Source organism: Candoia aspera, chromosome 3 (genome assembly GCF_035149785.1).
Source record: "Candoia aspera isolate rCanAsp1 chromosome 3, rCanAsp1.hap2, whole genome shotgun sequence".
Classification (NCBI taxonomy): Eukaryota; Metazoa; Chordata; class Lepidosauria; order Squamata; family Boidae; genus Candoia; species Candoia aspera.
Window position 1 is genome coordinate 87,346,863 of NC_086155.1, and position 19,818 is coordinate 87,366,680.

Genomic DNA, 19,818 nt, shown 5'->3' on the forward strand with positions numbered 1-19,818 from the left:
TGTTTTTATTGGCTGTATATTTTACTAGATTGCTATAGACCAGTGTTGCTCAACCTCAGCAATTTTAAGATGTGTGGACTTCAACTCCTAGAATTCCCCTGCCAGCATTCTCGCAGGGGAATTCTGGGAGTTGAAGTCCACACATCTTAAAAGTGCTGGGCTTGAGAAGCACTGCTATAGACCACTGTGAGTCGTTTTGATTTGGCAATATACCATAGAATAAATAACTAATTTTTTTTAAATGATGGGAAAACATCCCTCTGATTTTCAACAACTGTAATGGGAACTGCTGTGAAAAACTAGGAGGAGGGGTTGGGTCCATCTAAGGCCCTGTGACCTCAGAATGCTTGCCCCAGTGCTAATCCATAGAATTCTTGTGGGCCATTAAATTATTTTGGGAAACATCATATATAAAGATTTGGATAAAAATTTGCATATATAAGAGCAGCTTGGGGACTTCTGGGGAAGAAATGGCGAACTGAAGATAGCTCCACATAAGCAGAGCTGACAACTGCAGGGGAATGAAGAGCTGGCGAGTAGATCAGCTCTTCGTAATTCCTCTCTGGACAAGGCAAGGACTTGAGATCACCCACAAGTGCTCCAAAAGTTGCCCCTTGTGAGGAGACTGCAAGACAGCAGTCTCTGGCAGGTTTAGAGCTCTGGGAGATGAAGAACTAGCCATCTTGCTCAACCACAGTTGACGCCTTCAAAAGGACAATGGGTTTGCATACTCCCTTTTCTAATTACTTTTGGAAATTGCTTGCTAACTGCTTTTCAGCTATTAGGAATCTTTGGATCGACAAGTCTGAAAACACCAGGTGAGTTTCCGTCAATTCTTAGTGAAAGAAGTTTTAAATATAAGTTTAAGTTTTAAACACAAGTTTAATGGGGGGGGGGAATAAACAGCAAAAGGGTGATTAGAATTTCGATTTTGGAAAGTTACAAACGGATTAAGGGTCCAGATGGATTTGAAATAAGATTTTGGAATTAATTATGAGAATCCTTCCCATGGGAAAATGCTTTTGCTTTGAATTGTTTTAGAAAAAAACATGATAGGATGGACTTTGAAGGTTGGACACTAGAGGGAACCAGAAGGAACTAAAGATTACAATTAAAGGAGAAGAACATTTAAATTTGACTTACTAATACAGAAGTGAGCAAAATATTTTAATATTTGACATACTGAAGGATAATTTTGAACAATGGACCCAGAAGTTAATTTTAAGAGTGTCTACCTCTATAGATAGACTATGGGTAAAAGATGTTATAGAACAAGTTTTCCTGGACAAGACTGAGACTGATCTGAAAGTGGATTTAAAAATGACAGGCTACAAGAATGATATGGAAAAAGATGCTACACAGGACATACAAAAGAAACCGGCTGATGTCTTAATAATTAAAAGGGATATACAAATAACAAACCAAGAGAGTGACCTGAATACTTTTCCTAAACTGGATTTACAAAAGAGGCTTGCTAAAGCTTTGAAGACTTTGTGAAAAGGGACAAAGAAAAAATAAAAAGAAATCAAGTTCTAGGATGTTATTTGAAAGGACTAAAAATCAAGATTGTTAAAATTAAAAGGAAGGAATATAACATTGGTATATTTGATCAAGGCTAAAAGAGATAGATTGTTATCTCCGGTAACCCTTAATGGACTTTTAAGGACTATAGTGATGAGGTTTTACGGATTTGCTTATAGATAAGATATGGGAAGAAGAGATCATTTGTTGTATTTTAAGAGAAGGAGATAAGTTACTAAACTTGTTTATAGTTATTGTGATGAAGGGGGAAGTCATTTCTTTATATATTCCTTTTTTTCCCTTTACTATATTCTTATTTTTTCTTTTTTTCTTTTCCTAGTTTCTTTTGCTTTTCTGCACCTTCTATTTTTTTTTCTTTTTTTAGTTTGTATCAGTTTTTTATCATTGTAATAAAATTACTATAAAAAAAGAAGGAGCTTGGATTGGGAAATCACTTTTGTCATGTCATATTCCTTCACCAGGGAGGAAAAGAATTGGCAAAGTATCCGTTTTGAACCCAGATACTTTTGAATTTTAAAAAGGGCATCAGGCAGTTATTTACACCACCAAGCTTAATTTTCTACCTAACACATTCTGCTCAATTACAAATAAAATCCATTTGGCTCATGTCTGTCCTTGCTCTTACCTTCATTCTAGAGCAAAAGTTTTTTTAAAAAAAATTCCACTCTTGCATAAAACACTTCCCTCATCAGAGTTTGGGGGGGAAGGCTGTTCCATTAATAAGATGGGAAATTACATAATTCTGTTAATGATAAGAGGAAAAACTACACAGAGATTTTATACTGTGTTTCATGCACTTTTTCAAAACCAAAATGAAATGGACCCCTTTCAGTCAGGTTTCAGGCCCGGATATGGGATGGAAACAGCATTGGTCGCACTTATGGATGATCTCTGGCAGGAGTGGGATGGGGGCAGTGCATCCATCCTTGCTCTTCTTGAACTCTCAGTAGCTTTTGATACAATTGACCATCGTATCCTTTTGGGGCGGCTCAGGGAGTTGGGGGTGGGCGGCGTGGTCTTGCACTGGTTCACCTCCTTCCTCCAGGGCCAATTCCAATCAGTGTTGATAAGGAGCGAGAGATCCGGCCCACGGCCCCTCCTTTGTGGGGTGCCGCAGGGTTCAGTGCTCTCTCCGCACCTTTTTAACATCTAGATGAAAATGCTGGGTGAGATCATCCGTCGCCATGGGGTGAGGCATCATCAATATGCTGACGATACTCAATTATACATCTCCAGGCTGTGTAACGTAAGTGATGCTGTTGCCACCCTTTCGCGGTGCCTGGAGGCTGTTAAGGTTTGGATGGGGAACAGGCTTCAGCTGAACCCTGGCAAGACAGGGTGGCTGCAGGTTGGGGGCTCCCAGGTCTCCAGGAATTTTCCATCCTTCACTCTGGATGGGGTTGCACTGCCCCAGACAGAGCTGGTGCGGAACCTGGGGGTTCTCCTGGACTCACGACTCTTGCTCAAAGAGCAGGTGGCAGTCATGGCCAGGGGAGCCTTTGCACAACTTACTGTTGTGCACCAGTTATGCCCTTTCCTGGATCAGGAGTCCCTCCGAACAGTCACTCATGCCCTGGTCATCTCCCGCATAGACTACTGCAATGCGTTGGGGCTACGCTTGAAGAGTATCCGGAAGCTACAGTTGGTGCAAAATGCAGCCACGTGAGCAGTTTTGGGAGCTCCTAGAAGGGCACATATAACACCATTGCTGTGCAAGCTGCACTGGGTGCCAGTTTGCTTCCAGGTCCAATTCAAGGTGTTGGTTATCAACTTTAAAGCCCTACATGGCATGGGTCCAGGTTACCTGAGGGACCGCCTCACCCATTACATCGACCCGTCTCACCCAGTCAGGCAGGGAGGGCATGCTATGGACCCTGTTCATGAGGGATTGCTGATTGGCAGGATCGAGGAGGAGGGCCTTCTCTGCCATAGCACCCGCCCTTTGGAACAAGCTACCCTCGGAGGTAAGACAGACCCCTACTCTCCCGGCCTTTCGGAAGGGAGTAAAAACATGGCTATGTCACCTGGTTTGGGATAGGACGGGGGACAGCCATTCATGGGAGTGGTTGGCCCCACGAGGTTGCCAAGATTAAGAGCTTCCCATTTGAATTGTATATTTTATATTTTATATGCTATATTTTATATTTTAGACTCTGTATTTGTATTTTTTATATATTTATATTGAATTGTTTTAGTGACACACTATTCTTAGTATTTGTAAGCCGCCCAGAGTTGTGTGCGAGATGGGCAGCAGAGAAGTTTAATAATAAATAAAGAAAATGACCTATTAGCAGTTCCTTAACTACTGTTTTCATCAACTTTTAAATATTTTGTGCACTATTAAATAAGAACTTTCACTATGCTGGTATACTCTGGATATAGAATATTTCATCCCTCCTGTTTCATTGTACTGGACCCCACTGATATTACTGTAAATGTATCTTTCAAATTAACACTGAGATCAAGGGTAGGCAACTTGGAACTCTGCAAATAGTTTGAATGACACATTCCACAATATTGTGCCATTGGTCATACTGGCTTAGCCTGATAATGTTGCAGGCCATAACTTCTGGAGTTCACTACAATTTTTATCCTTAACCGAGGCATATAATTAGAGTAGGAAAAAATGAAATACAACAAAACAGTAAACTTCTTCAGTGTAAGAAATTTCACAGGAGTACAAAGTGGCCAAATGTTATTTGAAAAGTTGTGATTGAATACCTGTTCATTTTACCAAGGGATGTCAACAACAAAAAGCACACTTACAGCAGGCATGGCAGCGATGAAGTTGAACAAGTACCTCTTGAAATCTTTTCTACTGCGGCCAATGATAGCACTGCAAACCACCACATGCAAAATGTTAGAGGCAGAAGCAAGACCCATTCCACGATGTTTCCACAAGGCCATGTGGAAAGCCGTGAAAACGAACACAAGAGAAGACCAACAAAAGCAGCAGCAATTTACACCATATAAATATTTCAGATGTGCTCCCACATCTGTTGACAAAGCGACAGCTGATTCAGTGAAACCCATCACCTCCCATGCCACTCTGGCATTAATGGAACTAATTATACAGGCTGTTAACATGTGATGGGTTTAAAACTTCCAGATATCATTGCCCATCTCCTTGGAAGGCACCACATGTTACAAAGAAAGCTATCACCAAACAAGTCTACTGTTAAATTCCACACCTCCATAATGCCTAGTTAACTCACACTTGCATCCTGATGTCACTAATATATGTATTTTCCCCATTTCTGCTGGCATCAGGACATGGGGTAAGCAGGGCCTGACATTATAAAAGGCAGTTCCATGCTTTTTGTAAAAAAACAAAAATACACCAGTATCGTTACAACCAGCAAATGCAAATATTTTAATAAATAGGATTCAAACTGAATAAAAGCCAGCATAAAAATATATAGAGAAAAAACAAGAATAGGGCAAGGAAGAAAAAAATGATATCCAGGAAGGTGAAGAATTCAGTAGAAAGAATAATGGGAATGGTTTAGAAACAAAGCAGGAAGAAATGAGATTATGATCATCCAGTGATCTGTGATCTTCCTAAATGTGCTGGTCCTGCAAGTTCAAGAATTCTCAGCCAGCATGGCCAAAGCTGAGAACCGCAGTCCCAGTACATCTACTGGGAATTAGACTGAGAGCAATCTAGAACAAGGTTCAAGGTGGTGGTGGTGGCGGCAGTAAGGACTGCTTACTTTGACCTACTAAATGGTTTTCTCTGGAGTAGCAGAAAACAACAGTGAAAATCACCAATACCATACGGTACAATTTGTAAGAATACAAATTCTGAAGCAATTAATAAAGCTTTAGAAAGATTATAGAGTATACAATTTAGCTGATACTGTTCAAACTAAATCTCCAAAGTCATTAAACCACTGGAAATAGAAAGCAATGGCTTCATTTATGCATCAGTTATGAGCATAAACATTGTAGATGCATGCTAATATTTATGTCTGTTTACCAGTGGAATGGAAACTACAAATTTAATAAAGGATTTCTTGAATAGCGACAGATCCCTGCTTACGATTGCACTGCAAGAAAAAAAAATGTACATAATTTAACATTTTTTTCTTCTGACTATGCAGAGTAACCATTATATACTTTTATTGTACAAAAATAATGGACAATTACTACAGAAGTCTAATAAACAACTCTCCTCAATAGACACCAAAATATGTAAGATAAAAATTATGTATTTCATAGAACACAGTATTACTGAATGAATGTCAAAATGGAAAGCTTAAAAAAAATCACCTCCCCACAAAATTGGATCTTGAAGCTTAGAACAAAACTTTTGATATTTCAAAAATATTCATATTTTTAAAAACACAGGTTAAATCATTTGTGCCCACAAGATTGCACTGTATTTATACTGTACATGGCAAAGGAATAAAGAATCATGTATTACCTGTAAAATAAAACTAGTAGGCATATGCAGTGTTCTGACATACTCAAGATATGTTGAAATCCCAACTTTTAAAATTCCCAGCCAATATAACTTATGGTCATGCTACTAGGGAATTCTGAGTGAAGTTCCAACACATCTGGGGGTACCAGTTGAAAATAGTAGTTTCAACTATGATTTTTGCACATCTGGAGGGCACCAGCTGAGGAAGGCTAATTTGAACTATGGTTTTTGCTTGTCTATAAGCCAAACTGGTTAGCTTAGAAGTGGATGGTTCTTCTCCAGACAGTTTCAAGAGAGATTAATAGGGCAGAGGAGAACCTGTAGCTTAACATGGCGTGTTCTCATAGAAATAATGATTTTGTATTATACTTGGACTATGCCATCATATTTACTCACTTAAGCCAAATATCATCCATTTGTGCACAAACTATGTTCCTAAAATTAGCAGTATTAGCTTCTGATACAACATAGAAGAATGATGGTAGGAAATTGGCACTGAACGTAAAAATGATGCTTACCTCTCAATAACTGTTCCATTCTGAATCATCCAAATGTCACAGTATGTGCGAAGTATCAACATAAGGGCAATGAGTATCAAATAACCTGTCTATTATGAGAAAAGTGGAAACAATATTTAGAGATTATATTTCTTTTAGGAGCTTTGTACAGAAAGTGTACAGATCCTTCCCAACCACAAAGAACCAGCACAAATTTAATTTTAAAAAAAGCTGATCTGTTCCAAATATGAAGTATGCTACAGATGCAGGCATTATCTCTGCTGCATTACATATCTAAGCAATTCCAGGGAGCTGTAGTCCAGTTGCACTAGAGAAAGAAAATTTCATTTGTAGTATTTGGCATTCTAATTAGGCATTTCAAGTCTGTGAAGATGGAAAGGGGATAAGATGTACAGCCACAGGAATCAGGACACTATAATCAAGCTCAGCGTTTTTTTATATATACTCTAGTAAAATTCAAGTAAATAACAGTGTCTACGTTTTTTCTGAGCATAAATGCAAAGCAGAACAAGAGAACAAACATAAGCAGAGTCCAAAATGCAACATGGCTGGCTGGGGAATCCTGGGAGTTGAAGCCCAGACATCTTAAAGTTGCCAAGGTTGAGAAAGAATATTATACAGCATGTTTAACACTGTATTATCTTCACTAGTATTTCATTCCTATCTAAATGGTCCAGGTAGAAAAAACATTTGAAACTGGACCTTTGCAGAGATTGCACACCGGGTTGTTTTTTAATAAAGTTTATTTGCATACATTAATTTCTTCAAGATAAGCTGACTACTAGTCCTAATGTGATTGTTACCCTTTAGTCATGTCTCTCAGATAGCTGATTTGCAGAAATTTAATGCAGCATATTAATATAGCATATAGTGCTGAAGCAAACAAAACCTGCTAGATTACTCCCACTTCTGACAATACTTGTGTTTGTAAAAACAGAAACAAAAGTCTACCTTTGGGACCCAATTTGTATTTTTAACAAACAGATTTGCAAATCTCCACTGTCTATAAAATAAAATCTGAAAAAGTTACAAACTTCGTTAAAAAGAATACCAGTCTAAAGGAACATTCCAGAGCCACAATACGTAGCACTTATTCATACCCAATGCATTTTTCCATAGTGATGAGACTTAATGCTGACAGCAGACATGTTATTCTTGATTACTGCATTGGATTCATTTAAGAACATCTACAGCAATCAAATTATGTGGTTTCAATATTTAACTAATTCAAGTTAATAAGAATAACCACCCACCCAAGTATTGTATTATTAAGTCTAAGTTTAAAACTGGCAATCATAAAAATGTTCAGGAACCAATTTGGCATAAATGGCAGTGGCAAATTACTAAATTTTCAGTCTTCTAATGACTGAAATGAACACCCTTCATGCTGACTGGGCATTCTGGAAGTTACAGCCAAAATACATCTGAAAGACAAAGGCTGGTATGGTTTCATAAGAGAAATATTAGACTGATTATTCTCTGTTTGAAGCTTACCTCTTTACAAAATGTCCTAGGGACCATAATTTTCAGGATCTGACAAATTCTTGCAAGAAATACTCTATCTACCACAGCCCGCTCTTTCTTGACTTCTTTCTGCATTTTAAAAGATTATATGAGGAAATGGTCTCATCAAAACAAGTCTATCAAACAAGACTTCAACAAAGCTGAACAATTTCATGTGAATTACTCTCAGAATCCTAGATCTGTCAAATAAATAATACATACGCTTTTGCTTTGCAAAAGAAACAGGGTTTACCATTTTCTTCATTATATTAATGTTATATCTTTAGATATCAATGTTTATTCCTGCATGAATCAAGTAGGTAGGTTGTAAATCCTGCCAGCCAAGATAGATCAAAAAGACTGAACTGGGAGTTGAAGCTAGTAGCATGTGGCTATCCTTCCATCTCCCACAGCAAACTGGGTTCTTATTTGCCAGCAATTTTCCTGTTATTTCCAAGTGAAAATAGAGAAGGCAAAACATTTTTCTCCTAGATTATACTCAATAATAAAAATGAGACTGTATATATCTTAGCAGTACATGTGAAATTGCTTACGATCTGGTAGGATATTTTACAGTGCTGTAGAATAGATAGGTAAATACGGGGAAGCATTGAAAACAATGAAATACTAGCTTCATTTAAGTCATGTAGAATCACTTCTGGTTTTACAGGAAGACTTATTTTTAAGCACTAGCACAATGCAAAGAATCCTAAAGAGGTGTTTTACAAAGTGTGAATGAAGCCCCTTTCTTTGGAGCATTAAAGCAGTCACTTCCTTGGCCAGGTACATGGGCTGCTTCAAAGGCTGTCCCTTGTCTGCCTGCATGCAAGCACAGCCATCAGATACAGGTCCAGACAAACAAACACAGCCCTCAAAGTAGCTGTACAAGCTTTGCCAAAAATGCGGCTGCTTTAATCCTTCAAAGAGAGGAGCTTCCTTTGCACTTAACCCCTTTGAAAAGCACTTTTCAAATGTTTTCCACATCCCTATTAAGTATCTACTGCTCATTCATCCACATGTGTGTCCAGTTCTTAAGATCTGAAATCTATGTAGCATAGATTTAAAGAAAATATTTTAATTGTTGATATTTTTGGGCCACAGAGAAAAACTATCATAACATACTTTAACAAATGTACTTATTTAAAAACAACCCACACATAAGCAATACCAATTGAGTCCACTATGATATAAATACTGCAAAACAGAAAGATGCCATCTTAAAAGACAGCTGCATTGTTTAAAACATTTGATGTTGGCCAATATAAATAGCCCAGTTATCACCTTGCTTTTACTAACATTAGTGGATATAAGCGCTTTTTTTTTTCAAATTTATTCTAGTGGATGGAAGCTGTAGAATTATTAAATCACATAATGTTCTACAGCTTCTACCACACAGCACACTTAATATTTATTTCTCCATTTTTTAATCAATTCCCTAAAAGATCTATGGCTTGGTATTTTATTTCTGTATTAGCCAATGTCAAAAGAAGTGTGATTCTTTCTTTGGCCAGATTCTTTTGCTCCCATACAAATTTGTAAAAGATGTCCCAGAGTTAATTTGTTCTGCTTTTATTTTTATTGTATGTTTTGTGTTTAGTCTTCTCTATTATAATAATTATTTGATTTTTACGTCATGACTATTTGCTCTGTGGAGCCATAGTACAATTTGATTTTTTGTGGGTGTTCGTCCATATTATAAAAATAAAAGTAAAAAGTAAATGTATTATAATTATTTGTTTCTAAATGAATCTACATAGAAAAAAAATAGCAGAACAGTATTTCAAATGACTTAGTGCTGTTATATCACAATCATTTATTTATTTGCTTGGAAATAAGCCCCACTGCATTCAGTGAAATTCCATATGTAGGATTATATACTCTACATCACTTAAATAGGTACTCCATTTTCCCACTATATGAGAGAAAATATAGATAATCCACACTCTTCTAACCTATTCTTTATTGTATTTAGCATATTACTACATACAACATAATTTCATGGAATTTCAGCCACCATCTGATCTATAATTGATAGAGTAACTGTAGTAAAACTCACCTCATTGCTGGGTAAATTTTTTCCATTTTTCTTTCTGCAAACAATAAGTTATTTTAGTTTTATTCTTTCTTACAGAGTTCTTTACAAAATTAAAAGAACAAATTCTTGACATTGTTTCTTTACCAAACAAAGAAAAAACAAGATGTCATTTTGAAGTTGTGCACACACACTAGAAAGAGGATCTTTTTAGGGTTAAATAAATATTAGCTAATTTTGTTTTATTCTATCCTGATATCTTCAATAGGATTACTGTTTCTGTATAATTTAAATGACAATCCACCTCTGCCTGAAACCGCAACTCTAAAAGTATTTCCCAATGATATTTGAGAGAAATAAAAACAGAATTACATAGTTTCAAATTACATAGCAAAGACAGTTTGTAATCCAGATAAAATTAGGTACACCCAGCTGGTAAAACCAATGCATAAAATTAGCTCCATTTGCACACTCTCTTTAATTTTCATTGGATGAAGGTATCAGTCTATAATTTATTTTAATAAGATTAGGTCAACATATTTTAATATCCATGGAACTATGATGTATATTTTCACTTGTATATTTATCTACTGTATTTTTATTTACTCTTCATTTAACTTGTCTTTTTATATTAATTTTATATAGAGTTTTATTAACATTCAGTGCTCAATCTTGTATTCTGATATGGCCTAAGGGCTAATCAATAAACTTTGATTGATTGATTGATTGATATTTTAATATCATTTATGTGAAATAGATTGAGATTACTTTCCTCCTAAACCAGGAATGGAGAACATGTGTCCCTTCAAATATTTCCAAACTATACTTTTCAGTAGTGTCAACAGCATGACAACTGAGAGTTCCTAGGAGTTTTAATTCAGTAATAACTTAGGGCCCTATACTAAAAAGTAAAGTACTGAGCTAGAAACCGGGAGACAGTGAGTTCTAGCCCTGCCTTAGGCACAAAGCCAGCTGGGTGACCTTGGGCCAATCGCTCTCTCTCAGCCCTAGGAAGAAGGCAATGGCAAACCACTTCTGAAAAACCTTGCCAAGAGAATTGCAGAAAGTTGTCCAGGCAGTCTTGAAGAATCGGACACGACTGAACAGATTAAAAAAAAAAAAAAAGTACTTTTGAGAAATCAAGATGCAATCAGTGTATTAAGCAGAACTATTTTAGAAAATATAACTTATCTGTTGCATGCCAATATGAAAAATGTAGATGTTACAATGATTAAATGCACACCAATTTATAGTAATTATTACATATCTGAAAATGACAAACTTTTAGCCACCATACATATTTACTCTATTGATTCAAATACTGATAATACGGTTTTTTGTTTTATCATTTATTTATTAAATTTCTAGGCTGCCCAACTCCAAATGACTCTGCGAGGCTTCACAAAGTTAGAACAATTCCATAACAAACAAACATAAAACAACTGTCCAAAGAAATAAACCCATTTTCCACAACTCCATTCAACTTGAAGTGGCCCATGCAACCCGCTTAACCCAAAGCTGGGGGAAGAGCCAGGTTTTTAAGGAATGGTTGTAGAGAGGCAAGATGGAGGCCATATGAATATGCACTTCTAGAACACAAATATTTAGTAGAAGCAAAAGCAACGTTCTACTAGACAAATATATTACCCAAAACTCCATACTAACGTATACAAATATCTCCTGTCTTAATAAATTACAGGGAGCCTATTCTGATTTTACTCCTTTACTGCACTATAAAAAAGTTACCAGAAGTGTCCACATAACTTATATGGCTTTGATGTTTAATTTTATTTTTTTTAAACTGGGTAACAGTCTTACACGCAATAAACTCACACATGCTCATAAAATAATACTTACCCTTTCAACCCTTATTTTCTTTCCTTTAAATACAAACATGAACTTTTAGCACAGGTATGTGTGAGATAGATATTGGTTCAGATCTTGAGCCTATGTATTTCCTAACCTGCTTAGGCTACATTTGGCACAATTGTCACATTCATCCCTTTAAATCCACTTATTGCCTAAATGATGCATTTTAGAATTAGACAAGTAAATGATTGCCAAATGAGTATCAAACAATTCTACTGTTATTCAAACCAATCATTAAAAAAGATGTATCATAGCAAAAAATAATAATAAAAAATAAAAAACGAATACTAATATAATTGGTCTTATACTGGCTATTTTTTTTTTTTACTGAAAACTATATTGTATGGTGCATACCAGAGCCTTGGGCAGGCCCTAAGAAGCTCAAAGATGCCAAACAGATGTATAATGCCTGTGTACTGATGAAAGACAAAATCTCATCCAAGAGTTTAATAGGAGAAGCTTTTGCCTGTTCAAAGTAAATAATTAAGCTTCCTATAAGAAGGTATTCCAAAATGATACCATAAATAGAGAAGGTACTAGAAGACAGGAGAACCAGAGCTAAGAAGACTTCTAAGTTCTCACAACAGATCTCATTATTCTCTATGACAAGGAAATGACTTCTAAGTTAACTCTTCAGACAGCAATCTTAAAGGCTAAGTTCTTCTCACAGCCCCTTCAGAGGTTTGATTTCACAAGAAGCTAAGCTTCCAAGTATCTTGTCTGGCTACTTTTTCTCTTGTCACTGCTCTTTCCCCACTCAGCAAGTTCTTGGAATATCAAGGATGAACTGACAAACAGGTGAAACTTCTTTATCTACTGTACTTTCCCAGATTCTGCTCAAATCATCACACAAGATCAGAGCAGATCTCTTCTTTCTCAGTGGGGAACTGCATTTGCTTTCATTGTGTTGAAAGGATAGAGCTGTAAGTAATTTCTCACACTGATAAGAAGCCTAGCAACAATTACAAAAAGAATCAAAAGATGCAGACAGCCATGCCTTGAAAAAAGAGACAAGCCTCCTCTCCTTTACAGCAAGAGGATGAGAAAGTGGACCAGAATTTTGCCACCTTATACTGCCTATATGCAGGCTCTTATCTGAAAGTAGAGAACTCACTGGAATTCTTGTGCTAAACCTTAACTTTCTAATAACTATTACTAAACAAAGCTCTTATAACACTTGGTTCTTTGGATTAACTGTTGTCAATCCACACAAGGGAAGTCTCACAATCACTCATAATCCTAGACTTGAACAAAATGAAATTTTGCAAATATATCCAAACTGACCAAATTCATTACTGTTTTTTGCCTGTTTTGTAACTCTCATTTGTAAGTTAATTAAAATACAATGTGTTTGGTTTTCCACATTTATTTTCTGTTAATTGCCAATAAGTACAAAAGTGATGTGATTAAGTAATACATTGACTTGCTCTGAAGGATATGTTCTATGTCAGAATAGTAAGATTGAATGCTGCTTCCTTTCAATTATTGTAAAAAAAATTCTCTTTATTATGTTTACTATTTCACTGCGAAATTCAGCCTCTTGCGTTTATGCAACAGTAGCAAAGCTATAGTAGCAAACAAAGTTCTAAGTCTTCTGTATTAGTCAAGTCTCATGATACTCATTTCGGAGAAACTACCTAAAGAATAAAAGATGAATGATTCCACATTCCAGAGGGTCATCGCTATAGTCACCTGGAAATAATCTTGACTTAAGGGAGCATTTATGTTTGGCTTCAATCCATTTCTTTGTAACAGAATATTACCTCCCCTTGACTCAGGTAGTTTTATCATAGGTTTAATTAATAATATCTTTCCTTGGTGGTAAGTTACTTGTAGAAGAATCCTTCAAAAAGTAGCATTTGACAAATTCAACCAGACATTATCTAAATCTGTAATAAGGGAATGATGATCTTCCAAAACTTATATGATGGGAGCTTAATTCAGTAACATCTGGAAGAATGAAGTTTCTCTACCTCTGTTCTAAATACTATTATAGTGTATATAGTCTTTCCTTAATTTTCATCTAGCTTCCTAGTACCTTTGGAAAGGATATGCTATGACGCAAACATTTCTTTAGTTGAATAATCAAATATAATTTATCTCAGTAGAACAAAGGCTAAGAAGTCTGTCCTTGCAACATAACCCTACCGCCTACAAAATCCAGTAATTATGGTTGCCAAACACTGTGCTATATGCTGTGAGCATAAAACCTTTTACAGTACATGGGATATGTTAATATCAGACCTAACATCTGAATCTTTCTGACCTATACAATTCATATTTGGATAAAAATAATCATATATCATTAACCAAGTAAAAAGATTTATATCAAAACATTTCCAAATATCTGTGTTCACACATCCATTCATGGATAGCAAATTTCATTTATTTAAGCTTTCTATTTTTCTATGCAGAAAACTGATTATTTCAGAGTTGTTGTAAGTTTGATTAGAACTGCCTGGGTATATTTCAAGGGTTGTTCCATTTAAGATGAGATCATATCAGTCCATAGTGATGCATTTGCTTATCACTCTGCTGGCACAATACAAATAAAACCGTAATGATACATCACTAGAATTCTAATAATCCTGTTCTTCAGCACATACCCATCTGATTTACTATAACTTCATGTATGCACATACACACATACACATCCTGTTGCTTACTTTACTAGGCTTGTTTTGAACATTAAGGTAGGGATAATTGATTAATTTTAACCAAGTAAAGTTAACCAACTAAATCATTTAACATGAACCAATCTAAATCATTTAACACGAACATGAACTTGGGGAACCCAAAGGTCATTTAATGTAATAAAAAGTTCCATCAAAACACATTAATCTAATGCATCTATATTTGTGATAAAGATATAATGCTAACTAAATTTATTTTAATATTCACTCTAATGAAATTCTCCAGAGCAGATTTGAGAGGCTAAAGAGGCAGTACTAGAAAAAGAGAAGAGGAAAAGAGTTTATTGTGTGACTGGAGGATCACTGGGTTTCACAGTAAGTCTATAAAAGCAATATGTGGCAGCCGTGGCTATGGGGCTTTTGCACAGATTCGTCCTGTGCACCAATTGCGCCCTTTCCTGGACTTGCTCATGGTCACTCATGCCTTGGTTACTTCCCTTTGGATTACTGCAATGAACTCTACATGGGACTGCCCTGGTTCAGAATTTAGCAGTGTGTGCAGTATTGGACGCCCCTAGGTTCACCCATATTACACCTCTGTTGCATGAGCTGCACTGTCTCCCAGGGTCAAATTCAAGTTGCTGATTATCACCTTTAAAACCCTATATGGCATGGGACTAGGTTATCTGTGGTATCACCTCTTCCTGAGGGTATCTGTCAGTCCCTCCAGAGCAGATAGAGTGGGCATGCTCCAGGTCCCTTCCCTTAAACATTGCCATCTTACTGGTCCTCCTCCATTGCAGCCTCTGCCTTATGGAAGAGAGATCTGACAGGTCCCCACCTTTTTAACCTTCAGGAAAGCAGTTAAGACCTGGCTCTTCTGCCAAGTGTTGGGATAGGGTGAGGTTTGAGTGGGAAGAGAATATTGGAAGTTACATCAGGTAAGTGTGGTTGTGGTACATGGTTTTTGGTTCTACTGTTTCTTTTGTTTTTATTGTTGCATATATTGTTTTAAGACAGTTTGGTGTAGCAGTTAAGGCATCGGACTAGAAACTGGGAATCTGGGAGTTCTATGCCTGCCTTAGGCACAAAACCAGCTGGGTGTCCTTGGGCCAGTCACTTTCTCTCAGCCCTAGGAAGCAGGCAATGGCAAACCACTTCTGAAAAACCTTGCCAAGAAAACTGCAGGGACTTGTCCAGGCAGTCTCTGAGAATTGGTACATGATTGAATGGATTAAAAAAATGTTTTATTTTTTTTCAGTTGTAAGGCACCCAGAGTTTGTCTTTAAGATGGGCTGCTATACAAATGTTCTAAATAAATAAATAAATAAAATATGTTGCATCTCAATAAATGCAACATGCATTAGAATGTATATAGGAATGATCTGCTTGTCAAGTAACTTATAAAATATACAAAATCTGTTGCCAAATCAAAGGAGTATGATACATCACTTCATTTAACTATTAATTGGCATTTCAGGAAAACAAAATCATGCTCAAGGTCTAAGGGTACACTGAAAATAAGTAGCTATTGGATTTTTCAATTGGATAAACTGCTTTCCTTGGTTCTGGCAGCGTGTGTGTGTGTGTGTGTGTGTGTGTAACTCATGTGAAAACTCAGCTTGCTTGTATGAAGACAAGAAATTAGACTGACTATTGTCTGATTATCACTTTAATGCTGGGAGATATCAGCCTATAAATCTTTGAAATTGTTGTTCAACTGCTAAGGTTTTTTTAAAAATAAAAACCTACTACCCAAACTATTACTTCAGCTTCAGTCATCACAGCTGCAAACTTGCAAGACATATAGCAGCAATAATAGGTTCACCCAAATTGCAGTATTTCAACAGCATATCTTATAAGCTGAACGATATGAAACATATTTGTTAACTATCCTTCAGAAGATTCAGCTTTGGGAAGATTTTTTTTTCCTTCATGGGTCCATACATACCTCATGTTTCATATGGGATTATCTGTCACTTTGCCCCCTGCAATTTGTGTAAATCAGATCCTTTGTATAAAAGCCATTGACTTTATTATGAAGGGTAATTAGTATGACTGTAAAATATAAATATATTTTCAAAATAATAAAAGAAAACACTCTTCTGCCAAATAAAAATGGGTGGAGACAATCAGCTATGTTTTCTGAACCAAAAGACAAGGGGGAGCAAACACCAGTATCACTTAGCAAACAAGCCATTCTAAGTCCAAGATGGATATAATAGCTTTGATTTATCTTACAGTCTGGTCACAGGTGCTGAAATCAAACGCATATAAATCTTGGAACACTGTAAAGCCATACATAAACACTACACCTACTATTAATGCTCTCCAATTAATTGGATTTCACAGATCAGAAAGAGATAACAGGAGACCCTCCAACGGTTTGGACTGCTCCTCTCATTATCCCTCACCATTGGGCAAGCTAGCTAGAACTGATAACAAAGTGCAGCCCAAGATGGCCTGGGATCACTTGGTGACCTAGCACAGTTCAAATCGTAAAGGATAAGATCCAGATCTTGGAAGGGAGTCTCGCTGGGATGAAGGAAGAGCAAGATTTCCAAAATCAAACAAATAACATGCCCCCACCAAGGCGCACCTGTTGAATAGACCACCTGTTCCCCAGGGTTCAGAGGCTCAACCACACCACTTCTATTGACCTAAGCAAAATGTTACGAAATTCCTTTCAGACTTCCCTTCCCTTTCACCTTTCGACCTGGAACTGGCTCATAGGTAACTGGAGGACAGGGGAAGATTATTCATCCCAAACCAGACAGGGCGATCTTCCATCTGGAGAATCCAACAACTTGCCCTATTGCCCAGCGCCCACACAGCATCTCAGTCGCACCCGCAGTCCCAATCCCAGCCGGCCCCCGACCCCTGTAACTGACCCGTGCTGGGCGGCGGCGGCTGCTTTCCGCCGTTTGCTGAGCAGGCAGAGCAGAGCACAAGCGGCGGCGGCGGTGCCCGCCATGGTGGAGTAGCGCGCGGTGAGGAACTTGCTGTAGGCGGCCATGGCGGCGCAGCAAGAGGGATAACGGCAGGCGCAACCCGAGCAGCAAAGCGGCGGCTACCGACCGGAGAAGAGGCTCGCCGCAGAGGGACGTCGGGAAAAAAAGGTGGCGTCTGTGGGCGACGGCGGCTCGGGCCCTGCCCTCTTTCTGGCAACCCCGCCTTGGCTCCTCCTCACCCGGCAGCCGGGCCCAAGCAGAGCGAGCCGGTGCGAAACACCAAGGCTGGGGGGAGATTTTACCACTATAGAAGCGGTTGCGTCGGAGTAAGCTTAGACATCTGCGAGCTTGCTTGGACTGGGAACTAAGCAAGGTAGTACTGGAAGCAGGGAATCTCCTGGTTCAGAGCTAGACTCGGAAGCCCCAAAAACATCCCGGAATAAGGCAATAGCAAGACACTTCTGCCTTCTTGGCAAGGAAGCTTAGCCAGAAGTCTAGCTCAGCGCGAAGGAGACTTTATTTTGTAGTTTCTCTTTCAAGGGCATGTGTCATAGCAAGTGTCCTGAAGTAGCTGCTGTTCAATCTCCGCGCCTCATCATGCATGGAGGCTTTTGGGGTGAGATTACCTTCTCCTCTAACGGTGTAACCCTGCGGACTTTTGCACATTTATTCTTTTTTTTCCCCCAATGCCAGAGAAAATCTGTTAAGGAGGAAAGGCTAAAAATCTATTTGATGGCTCTCTACAGATAATCGTAGCAGCTTGCACTTTTAATTCCACCGTCCTTTCAGTGCGTTCCTATGTGCATACTGTGTGTTTTTGCAAAATGTGAATGGAGGCCTCTAGATTTATTAATCTAATCTTGTGCCCAGAAGTTTGCAGCAGGTGTTAACACTTATATTTAACTTACTACAGTGTTTGTCACTGCAGGAGGAGAGTTGTGTGATGGTGGCAAAAAATAAGGAATGATAGCACCTTTTCTTTATAGTACCTTTTCCAACTACAAAATTTTATTAAAAGATGTGAGTTTATGTTTACCCCTATTTCTTTCAGCATTTTTTCTTTCTTTAAAATGGTTATGAAGGAAGAAAGGATGAAATAGCAGGCCCTTATGATTAAGGACACTAAGAATTTTTCATCAAAAGGATTAGTAGTAGTTAATCTAAATTAGCAAAATATTCATTGATACAACAGATAAATGTGCACACACATTCTGCAAGGATGGAGGATTCTATAAACATCTTTGCTCGGTGACTATATAGAGACAATTGGATCTATCTGGGAACTCCTGTCAGCAGGTCACAAATGACCAGGCCGAACTGCAAGAAGCCAGATACAAGTTTTGCTAATAGCAAAATAATTAATTAATAGCAAATTGCTAGTAATGCAATATGTTTTTACTATAGCTTTTCAGATGACTTGCAACCTAAGATAATGTATAAAATTGATGATTAATTGGAGTTGGACAAGCAAGCTGCAAAATAAACCGGATAAAATTGGTTAAATTTTGATAACTGAGAGAATCAGTTGTTCAAACAGTACTTGCATAGGTTGTTGTGATTCTATAAAAAGTCACTTTCAGAGTTTGATGATGCTGTTCAGAAAAGATAACCAGGAGCACCTTTTAATAGTTTAGGATAGTATGTTAATTTCAGAAGGAGTCTGGTAACACCTTTTCCTACCAACAGGCATTAGGTTAGGTTAGGTTAGGTTAGGTTAGGTTAGGTTAGGTTAGATTATTAAAAGGCATAAACTTTGGTGAGCTTATGTCTTTTTGTTTGTCAGAAAAGGTGCTACCAGACTCCTGATTTTTTTGCCACCATAGACTAACATGGCTCTCCTCTTACTACGCTAATTTCAGTCTCTTTGGAAACTAAAGATCTGGTTGCTATTGTTATATTTATTTATTTATCAATCAATCAAATTTGTCACTGCCCATCTCTTCTGACCGGAGGGACTCTGGGCGGTTTATAATACAAAATAAATATACAATAAAATTCGAATAAATATACAATAAAATTCGAATAAAATCCCATTAAAACTAAAACTAAAACAATTTCTTAACTATCCCAGTTCATAAAATCCAGGTGGCTGTGGTCTCCTTCAGTCATTATGTTGGAGGGGCACTTCAAGGCACTAGCCAACCCCAAGTATGTCGATTCTCCTCCCTGCCCCAAGCCTGGTGGCAGAGCCAGGTCTTCAACTTCCTCCGGAAGGCTAGGAGCAATGGGGCTAATCTCACCTCCGGGGGCAAGATGTTCCAAAGGGCAGGCGCTACTGCCGAGAAGGCCCGCCTCCTGGACCCTGCCAGATGGAATTCTCTTATCAATGGGGTCCGCAGCATGC

The 19,818-nt window shown here is 37.7% G+C and overlaps 1 protein-coding gene across 1 annotated transcript in view; it reads right to left on the reverse strand.

Moving 5' to 3' along the window:
* The window catches only part of ABCD3 (ATP binding cassette subfamily D member 3), a 41,443-nt gene extending 23,810 nt beyond the window's left edge, over positions 1-17,633 (reverse strand). The window contains exons 1-5 of the mRNA XM_063298290.1: positions 17,415-17,633; positions 10,046-10,079; positions 7,981-8,079; positions 6,487-6,575; positions 4,309-4,378 (exon numbers count right to left, since the gene is read on the reverse strand). Coding sequence (XP_063154360.1) covers positions 4,309-4,378; positions 6,487-6,575; positions 7,981-8,079; positions 10,046-10,079; positions 17,415-17,539 — 417 coding nt within the window. The 5' untranslated portion in view covers positions 17,540-17,633. The remainder of the gene's footprint in view (positions 1-4,308; positions 4,379-6,486; positions 6,576-7,980; positions 8,080-10,045; positions 10,080-17,414) is intronic.
* Positions 17,634-19,818: the final 2,185 nt, after the last annotated feature.